The sequence below is a fragment of the Piliocolobus tephrosceles genome, chromosome 4 (genome assembly GCF_002776525.5).
Source record: "Piliocolobus tephrosceles isolate RC106 chromosome 4, ASM277652v3, whole genome shotgun sequence".
Lineage (NCBI taxonomy): Eukaryota > Metazoa > Chordata > Mammalia > Primates > Cercopithecidae > Piliocolobus > Piliocolobus tephrosceles.
In genome coordinates, this window is record NC_045437.1 from 87,301,678 (window position 1) to 87,312,558 (window position 10,881).

The following is a 10,881-nucleotide window of genomic DNA, read 5'->3' on the forward strand; positions in this document are numbered from 1 at the left end:
CTGCAGTGAGCTGTGATCAATCCACTGCACTACAGCCTGGGTGACAGAGTCAGACCCTGTTAAAGAACAAAAAAAAGACCATTTTAACACATATCTCAGGCTCTTCCTGGATTCTTGGAAGGGGCTCATCCAAGTGCAGTAGCCTGAAACTATAGCATACTTTACTTCATGGCAAATCTGTATTGACCCCCCCAAAAAAACTCTTTCCTGTCATTTTATTAAGAGTTTTAGAAAAGAGCAGAGGGCAGTGTGTATACTCAAACTGCCCTTCTTAAGGCAGTCTGATGGTGCCAAATCATACTTCAAAATTGCCCCCCAAATGGTGCAGCACTTTATACTTCTGGCAGCACAGCATGAAATAGCCACTTACTCTTACCAGTACTCCATATTCTTAAAATTTACCAATCTGGTTAAACTATCTCATTTACTTTAATTTGTATTTCCCTGGTTACTAGTGAGGTTCAGTGTTATTTTATATGTTTATATATTTATTTTTCCCCTTCTATGAGTAACCTGTTCATACAATTTACCCCCAACCCGTCTTTTTTTTTTTTTTTTTGTGAGATGGAGTCTCACTCTGTCACTCAGGCTGGAGTACAGTGGCGTGATCTCAGCTCACTGCAACCTCCGCCTCCCGGGTTCAAGCGATTCTCCTGCCTCAGCCTCCCAAGAAGCTGGGACTACAGGCATGCACCACCAGTCCTGGCTGATTTTTGTATTTTTAGTACAGATGGCGTTTCACCATGCTGGTCAGGCTGGTCTTGAACTCCTGACCTCATGATCCGCCTGCGTCAGCCTCTCAAAGTGCTGGGATTACAGGCAGGAGCCACCGTGCTTGGCCCAATTTACCCATTTTTTATAGTATGTAGTGAAGGGGATCAGAACATGCTGCCCCAAAATATGCCATTTTGGTATACTGAATATTTTGAACTGCAGGTAACTGAGAAAATGCAGATGCCCCCTTACTACCCAAAAGCAGGGCATAACACTTCCCATGAGAGAGGTACCCTTCTCCACCATACCATAAAGAGGACATTCTTCTCACTGGAGATGAAGAGTTATGCCAAAATAAATCTGCATAAACAAACCTAAAGTAATCCTTATCTTCCATTGGTTTCTCCCATATATTTTCTGTTCACTTTCCCACAATTTACCACCCTTAGCCAAAACTCCACTTTCCTTTGTCTTGTCACACCTCCACAATTTGTCAATTTTTGTTGAAATGGTATATAAGTGCTCAGGCCTATCTGCTTCTATGGGTCATGAAGGCCTGTGTGTACACATAAAAATATTAACACTAAAAAAAATTTGTATGCTTATGCTTTTCTCCTGTTAATCTGTCCTTTGTCAGTTTAATTCACAGCCACAGCTATAGAATTGAAGAGGAGAGAAGAAAGGTCTGTCCTCCCTTACAGTAGTTTATCTTTTGCTTACTGATTTGTAGGCATTCTTTATCTTTGTTAAATTATGTTATACAAATTGTGATTTTTTAAAAATCTCTTTTTAACTTTATTTCATCTAAATTCTAAGACATTTAAAATTTTGATGTAATTTTGCTTTTTGTGTCTATGTAAGACAGATCTTCCCCATTCTAAGGTGTTAAATATGATTTTCTTTTAATACATGTGTAGCTCTTGATTTTCACATTTAGGTCTTTAATCCATTTGGAATTTACTTTTATAATGGCAGGGGCCATTTTTCCCACATCAACAATGGTAACATTTATTGCACAGTCTATCTTTTACCCATTGATTTGAATTGTCATATTTCTTAATTACAAAAGGCTTATATGAGTATTTTCCTGTTTCTGGGTTCTCTATTCTTTCTCACAAATTTAGTGTCTTATTGACCATAAGCTTCTCAAAACTGCACTTTGTACAGGAAATATCCTTGCAAGAAATTAAATGGAAACTTGCTAATGTTATAAAAATATCAATTATAGATTGAAATAAAATGACTACTTTAATATTTATTACACAAATGCTTAGTTACACTTATCTGAAAATTATAATAGGACAATTGGTGTATGTCACATTCATATTACTATCCATATAAGAACAAATACAGTCATTTAGTCAACTATATCAGGATAACACACAAGGTTTTTGTTTGTTTTAGGCTTCCCAGTTGAAAGAAAACATCAAGTAAGGAAAATGAATTTCCAATGATTAAACATTAACAATATAAATAATAAAATTACTTCTAAATATCTTAACATTTTGACAACTTTGTATTATACTTACATACTAGTATTTCCAAAAATCATAAGTTACAAGGGTCACTGTCAGGATGAAAATATATTTTGAAAAGCTTTTTAAAGATATATTATTATTATGCTTTAGCATCGTTTGATTTATTCTTGGCACATGTGGCATCTCGGAAAGTAAAAATACACCTTGCCAATTGTCTGCTATTGTGCAGATACAAGAGAAAGAGAAGTGTGGGGCAGACGGACCTGTGTTCAGTTACCAGCTTTGTCCAAAATTGTGTTGTCTGAGGCTGGTCAATTACCTTTTGGTGCTGGGAGTAGGATTAAATTAAATAAAGCATATTTTAAATGTACAGCATGGGCACTCAATAAATGATACACTTTACCCAATTTATTCACATTGAAGTAATAGTAAAATATCACAGTTCCATGTTGTGGTACAATCTGAAAAACTGAAAAAATTGGGAAATTAAAAAAAATCAATGTGTTTCGAAAAATTGCACTTTTTATAAATAAATCCTTCAGCAGGTTTAAATATTTCCTAATAAAACTTAGTGCCTACTATACCCTGATTTTTAAAAAAAGGCCTAAAATATGATAAAAATGATCAGTGGTTAAGGACTTTTGGTTTTCCTTTGTGCTACTGATATAAAAATAATGGCTTTATTTAAGGCTTAGTAAGTGATTATTTGTAGTTGCCCTGAACCAAATCATTATTCTCAATGTTGCACTCAGTTGAAACAGACCTACTGCCTTGAATGACCATCATAGAGAAATGCCCATGATATCCTATTATTATAATTGAACCAATCATATTCTCCTTTTTGATTGAAGTAAAGGTTCATTTGGTGGCATGTGGCAGTTCAGCTTGTCTCCCACTAAGAATGACTCATATACACAATCACAAATCAATTTTTCTCATGCTAAATATCTGGTGTTTGGAACATACTGGATTCCTGAAAATTAAATTTATATTTTCACAAGGAATAGACTATTCTAGACTAGCAATGCTTATATCCCTATTCTTGGATTGTTTTGTTTCCTACCCTGACCATCTAACAAGCTCATCCTTCCAAATTTGATTCAAAAACCCCTCCTCCAGTAAACTTTGCCTAACCAAAGTTCACACCCCTCCATTTATGTCCCTTACATGCACGTATAATGTACATTAACTTGCATATACTATTATTTATATTTTGTGTGCTTTCAACTTTTAGCTATAATGTTGTCTTTGACTTTTTTAAGCCTCCACAGTGTTTAGCGCTGTGCTACACATGTATATATGTGACTGTGTGTGTTTGCATGTGGGGTTGTGTTTGTGTATGTATATGTTTATGTGTGTGTAAGTTGAATGAATAAAAAACTAAAGAACCTGGGCATCTGTAGGGTAGAAATGTTTCATACTTTTTCAGAAACCAAAGTTGCTGGATCTTCCTAACATTAAAAAATCTGATTTCCAAAGCGATTTCAGTTTGGTTTTAGTTATGTCAGTAATAAAAAGGCAGTGGGAAAAAACTGTTTAAAACCCTTTATGAAATATTCTAAAAGGCCTTTTAACAAATTACTAAGAGCACCAAACTAAAACATTTTACTAAATAGTGGTATAACCTTTTCTATGACTTTACGAACATAGACTTCTCTATTCAAGACAAAGAATACTGAACAGGAATAGGTGTTGTGAATCAGGATACAAAAGGCAATTCACTCTAAGTCAATAGCTAATGCACATTTTGCAATTAATTTAAAAATCCCTCTGTAGTACATATGCATGTTAAGTAAAAGAATAGTTGCAGATCTTCATAGTAGTTCTAATACTGTAAAACATAACACAATACTGAAGTCGCTATTTAACAGGAAAAATTTTGTTTATAATAGTTGTTAATATTAAAATAGGATATAATAATAAAAAATTATTCTCAATGTGTATATTTTCAAATTTGCCTGACAGTGTCCTTTTAAGAATCTGACAATTTGTAGTTAGCTTACAGACATTTGCATTTCACTTTCATAATTGAAAATATTACTTACACAATAACAAACAACAACATATAGTAGCTTTATACTGAAGCACTCTGCAATTTATATTTAAAGCTTTGCAATAAAGCAAGATTCACTGTACTTTTCATAAGTTATATTACATGTCATGTATGCTATAATTACACAAAGAATAAATAAATGAAGCATAAAAAATTCAGGACGATAACAATGGAATGTTTTAGCTGTCATTCTCAGTGTTACTTCATATGTCTGCATTAAATTCTGATGTATTTTAAACCCAAGAACCTTTATCTTTAAATAATACACTAAAAATGTCAAGTTTAAAGTATAAACATAATACTCTATATGCCTTTTTTCCTAGGTCATCTAGGAAATAAAACAACACAAACAGAGGCAAGAGCAGTTCTTTCTCTTGCCACAGAATCTCTCTTTACTTCCCCATAAACCTTTATGTCATTTCCAGAGCATACATTACAAGATGACAGCTTTGGCAAAGTATAAACATATTAAATGGCTTCTTTCTTAGAAGAAAGAAAACAATTTAAACTAACAATTTTCTTTTTGGCTTATTCATTCTCAATCTTTCTCTGATATATAATAGTGGTATAAAAAGCACTTCATGAAATGCTCACTATTAATCAGTTAAATAGTACAGAATGAATTAATGTATGTAATTAATCAAAATATATTATCAGTATAGATACTATGGTGAGGTCCTAGAATTTGTTACACGTAGAGCTAAACTTGCAAGAGATCGCATGGCAAAAGTAGAAACTTTGTGACATATCCCAGCTTTTGAAATATAGTTAGAAGCCAATCGAAAAAGCCTTTCAGCACCAAAGGTATTGAAGTGCCCGGGAAGCACCTTCTCTACCAGACCTCTGTCCACTAATTCTATTAGACGTTCACAGGTCCCAACATAGTCACTTATCCTGCTGTATGGGAGCCAGTCAATCAGTGATCCATCATACACGACGTCTCCACTGAAGAGAATCTTTCGGTCTTTGTCATGTAAGCAAATACTGCCCCTGGAGTGACCTGGCATGTGCATAACAGTGAGCTGTCTGTCACCAAGGTTGATCACATCCCCTACAAATGGAAACAGAGTTTACAGATAAACATGTTGTATACTTGACTTAGCATTTAAAGCACAGAAGAGCATTTTATGCTTCCAAAGAAATTGGGAAGGATGACATTTTATTTCATAAATACTGTATTTCTTAATGATGATTTAAAAATAAGCTGCCTATGGTTCATTCCTATTGTTTGCTAGACCAGTGTTTGCCAAAGCAAGTAATGTGGAACACTATTTCTACAGGCTATCATGAGACATAAATGAAAAGGAAGTAATTATGTGGTCAAATAATTTGAGGAAATCTCAGTTTAAAAAAAATTCAGCAGCTTTTCAGAAAGACCTCTTTGAGCTTTTATTATATGAATGTATACTGTGGATATACACAAAGTAGATACAGTTGTATAATTTCTCAAACTTATTTGATCATGAAACTTTTAATTTTCAGAACATCTATGGTACCAGTATCCTGTTGACACAATTAATGAATGTTGCTCTAGGGAATTTTGTTGTATTTTGCCTCTTGTATCACCCTGTCAGAATTAGGGCTTGAGGAATTGATATAAATCATGATGCTCTAATATGTGAGTAATAATCTCCATAATCTCTGACCCAGGAACCTCAAGTCTTCTGTCAGAATACATTAAACTCTGGCAGGCCAACTTGCAAATAGGGTTAAATCTCAGACTTCAGTTACTGACAGCAGAGAGGAAATGGAGCTACATGGGTACAAAATGGCTCTGTTTCACTGGAATTACATTAGTATAAACTTGAAGTAAATCATGGTAAATTAAAAGATTCATACTGTAATCTCTAGTGCCAGCACATACACAGGAAAAAATTTAAAAATATATAGCTAAAAAATTAATAAAGGAATCAAAATGGTGTAATAATCAGGATTTGGTAAACATAAAAAGGCAGAGATTGTCAGACTGGATTAAAAATCACGATATATGCAGCCTACAAGAAAGAAACTATAAGGCCAAAGACACAAATAGGTTGAAAAGCTTAACCATATTAAATATTACTTTAAGAGAACTAGAGCAGCTATATTAATGTAAGACAAAACTGATTTTTACATGAATATTACTAAAGTAATTTTATAATATACATTAAATCAATACATTGACAAATAATTATAAATGTACATGCACCTAAAATATCACCAAAAATACATGAAGCAAAAACAAACAGAAATAAAGGATAAACAATTCAACAATTATATTTGGAGAGTTCAACATTCTTCTCTGTGTAATTCATAAAATAAGTAAACAGAAAATCAAAAAGGGTATGGAAGACCTGAACAACTCTATCAACCAACTTGACCTGACAAAAATAAAACACTTTACTCCAAAATAGCAAAGTACATGTTCTTTTCAACTGTAGTTGAAATATTCAACAGGCTATAAAGCTAGGCCATAAAGCAAGAATCAATAAATGTAAAAGGAATAAAATCATACAAAGTATGTTCTCTGACTATAACATAATTAAGTTAGAAATAACAAAATGAACAGAAAATTGATAATGTGTAGTCTTTTTGTTTGTTTTTTTTCTGAGACATAGTTTTCCTCTCTCGTCCTGGCTGGAGTGCAGTGGCGCAGTCTTGGCTCGCTGCAACCTCCTGCCTTCCAGGTTCAAACAATTCTTGTGCCTCAGCCGGCTGAGTAGCTGGAATTACAGGCGTGTGCCACCATGCCTGGCTAATTTTTATATTTTTAGTAGAGATGGGGTTTCATCATGTTGGCCAGGCTGGTTGCCATGTTGCCAAGGCTGGCCTCAAGTGATCCTCCCTCCCTGGCCTCCCAAAGTGCTGTATTATAGGCATGAGCTACCACGCCCAACCTTATTATGTGTTTTTAATAGGAAAAAATAACAAATTAGGAAGAACAAAAATAAATATGGGCAATATTCAAATATATGTAAAGCAAACATCAAACTTCTATACAGTTTATGGATCAAAGAAGAAATCAAAGGGAAATATAAAAATATTTTGAATGAATGAAAACAAAATAAAAACATATCCAAATGTATAGAATACAGCTGAAGCAGTACTTAAAAGAAAATTTATTGCTTTAAATGCTTATTTTATAAAGGATTAAATGTTTAAAATCAATAATCAAATTACTATCCTAAGAAGTTAGGAAAAGAAGAGCAAATCAAACACAAAGTAAGTGTTAATGGAAATAATAAAGGACAGGGCAAAAATAAATGAATACAAATACCAACAAAGAAAAGCAGATGAAACCAACAGTTATTTACTTGAAAACTACAACAAAATTGGTACACCTTTAGCTAGACAAATCAAGAAAAAATTAGAGAACATACAACTTGCGAAAATAGGAATGAAAGAAGGAATATCACTATAGACCCTGAAGAAATTAAAAGGAGAATAAGGGAATATTATGAACAATTTTAAGCCAACAGATTTGACAACTTACTTGAAATGAACATATTCTTAAAAAGAGACAAATTATCAAAAGTGATCCAAGAAGAAATGAAGTCTAAATAAATGTATATCAAGCAAATAAATTGATTAACAATTTAAAGTTTCCCCACAAAGAAAAGTCTGGGCTCAAAGAAGACTTCACTGATCAATTCTGTCAATCATTTTAAAACGGGACAATTTCAACTCTAAATAATTTCAACCCATATAAAGACTTTCAGAATATAGATGAGAAATCTAACTCAGTTATTGCTCTCATAAAAGCAAAAGACAATATATTAAAATAACAACAGCATCAGGCCTACTGCAGTGGCTCACTCTTATAATCCCAGCACTTTGGCAACATGTGGGAGGATTGCTTGAGGCCAGGAGTTCGAGACCAGCCTGGGCAAAATAATGAGACCTCCATTTCTATAAAAATAAATAATAATAATAATAATAATAATAAGCCAGGCAGGGTGTTTTGTGCCTGTAGTCCCAGTTACTCCGGAAGCTGAGGTGGAAGGATTGCTTGAGCCCAGAAGTTCGAGGCTGCAGAGATCTATGATGGCACCATTACACTCCGGCCTGAACAACAAAAGGAGACTCTTTCAAACAAAACAAAACAAAAGCCTGTACACAAATATACCTAATTAATGCGGTCTTAAAATTATTGACAAAATACTGGCAAATCAAATCCAGCAACTTATAAATAGGAAAATGGAGTTTATCCCAGAAATATTAAGTTTGGTTGAGCTAGTGAAAATAAATTAGTGTAATATACTATATTAATAAAGGAGAAAGCCATATGATTATCTCAATAGATACATAAAAAGCATATGACAAAATCCAATTCTTATTCATGATAAAAACTTCCAGCAAACTAGGAATAGTTGGGGAAGGTCCTGAACTTGATAAAAGTCACTTGTGAACACCTATAGGTAATACCTCTTTGAATAGAAAGTCTCCTAAGATAACAAGGCAAGGATGTCTGCTCTTACCATTTCATTCAACATTATACTGAAGATCCTAGACAGTGTAATAAGCCAAGAAAAAGAGAGTAAGGTCACACAGATTAGAAAAGAAAAAGTAAATCTGTTTTTATTTAGACATAATCTTATGTACAGAAAATCCTAAGTAAAGTAAGAAAAAGCTAGAGAACTAAAAAACAAGTTTAGGAATGTCACAGGATACAAGATCAACATACAAAGATAAACTGTATTTCTATATGCTACAAATTACTATCAAAAGTGAATTTTAAAACATTCGACTCAAAATAGTATCAAAAAGAGTAAAATACTTGGGAAAAAATTTGACAAAAGATGTTTTGTAATATATGAACACTGTATAATGAAAACTACAAAAACACTGTCAAGAGAAATTAAAGAAGACCTAAATAAAAGGAGAGATAGGCTATGCTTACTGACTGTCTCAATATCACTAAGACTCAATATTGCTATGATGGTAATGTAACCCAATTTTTCCAATAGCTACACTGCCTAAGAAAACTTTCTGCAATGACTGAAATATTCGTTCTTAATACTGTTCAGTATGGTGTGGCTAATGGTGCTTGAAATAAAGCTAGTACAATTAAGGAATTAAAATTTTAATTCTAACCAATCTTAATTTTTTTTTTAAAGAGATGGTCACTCAGGCTGAAATGCAACGGCCTGCTTATAGCTCACTGTAACCCCTGAACACCTGGGCTCAAGGGATCCTTCCAAGTAGCTGGGACTACAGGTATATGACACCAGCCTAGCTAACTTAAAAACTTTTTTTTAGAGACAGGATCTCACTTTGTTACATAGGCTAGTCTTATAGTCCTGGCCTTAAATGATCCTCCATCCTCAGTCTCCTAAGTAGCTGGGATTACAGGTGAGCCACCACATCCAGTAATCTTAATTTAAATTTGCTAGTCATACATGGCTAGTGGCTACTGTAATGGCCAGTAAAAATTCAACATAATCTCAATCAAAATCTTGACCTTTTTTCAAAGAAACTGAAAGTCTGACTCTAAATTTCACATGGAAATGCAGCACAATTTGCAATTGCAAAAATATGGAACCATCTCAATGTTCATCAATCAACAAGTAAATAAAATGTGATATATATATATACACACACACACACACACACATATATACACCACAGAATACTACTCAGCCATAAAAAGGAATGAAATAATAGCATTCATAGCAACCTGGATGAAATTGGAGACTACTACTCTAAGTGAAGGAACTCAAGAATGAAAAATCAAACATCATATGTTCTCACTCATTATGTGGGAGCTAAGCTATGAGGGCGCAAAGGCAAAAGAATGATACACTGAAGTTTGGGGGCTTGGGGAAAAGAGTGTGGGGTGGTGAGGGATAAAAGACTACACATTGGTTCAAGACCAGGTTGGTCAACATGGTGAAATCCTGTCTCTACTAAATACACAAAAATTAGTCGGGCGTGGTGGCGGGCACCTGTAATCCCAGCTACTTGGGAGGCTGAGGCAGGAGAATCGCTTGAACCCAGGAGGCGGAGGTTGTAGTGAGCCAAGATCATGCCATTGCACTCCAGTCTGGGCAACAAGAGCGAAACTTCGTCTCAAAAAAAAAAAGACTACACATTGGGTACGGTGTATGCCTTGGTAATAGACACACAAAATCTCAGAAATCACCACTGAAGAACTTATTCATGTAACCAAACACCCACTTGTTCCTCCAAAAACCAATTGAAATAAAAATGTTTTTTTTAAAAGAAAAAGATTTGGAAAAATTGTAACCCTTACACACTGTAGCTAGGAATATAAAATGGTATAATCACTTTGAGAACCAGTTTGGCACTTTCTTAAAAAATTAACGTACATTTACCATATGACCCAGGAATTCTGTTCCTATGTGTCTACTAAGGGAAATGAAAACATGCATCCACACAAAGACTTGTATGCGAATGTTCATGGTAGTATTATTCACAGCAGTTCCAAACTGGAAAGATTTAAATTTCCTTTAATAGGTGAAGAGATAAATAAAATGCTATATTCACACAATGGAATATTTATCAGAAATAGAAAGGAATGAATTATTAATAGATGCTACAATATGGATGAATATCCAAAAGAAGCCAAAAAAGTATCTATCTATCTATCATCTATCTATCTATCTATCTATCTATCTATCTATCTATCTATCTATC

General features: G+C 33.9%; 1 protein-coding gene across 1 annotated transcript in view; it reads right to left on the reverse strand.

Annotated features, from left to right (window-relative positions):
* Positions 1-1,943: 1,943 nt before the first annotated feature.
* The window catches only part of MBLAC2 (metallo-beta-lactamase domain containing 2), a 19,138-nt gene continuing 10,200 nt past the window's right edge, over positions 1,944-10,881 (reverse strand). The window contains exon 2 of the mRNA XM_023215049.2: positions 1,944-5,296. Within this exon, the coding sequence (XP_023070817.1) occupies positions 4,911-5,296 (386 nt within the window). The 3' untranslated portion in view covers positions 1,944-4,910. The remainder of the gene's footprint in view (positions 5,297-10,881) is intronic.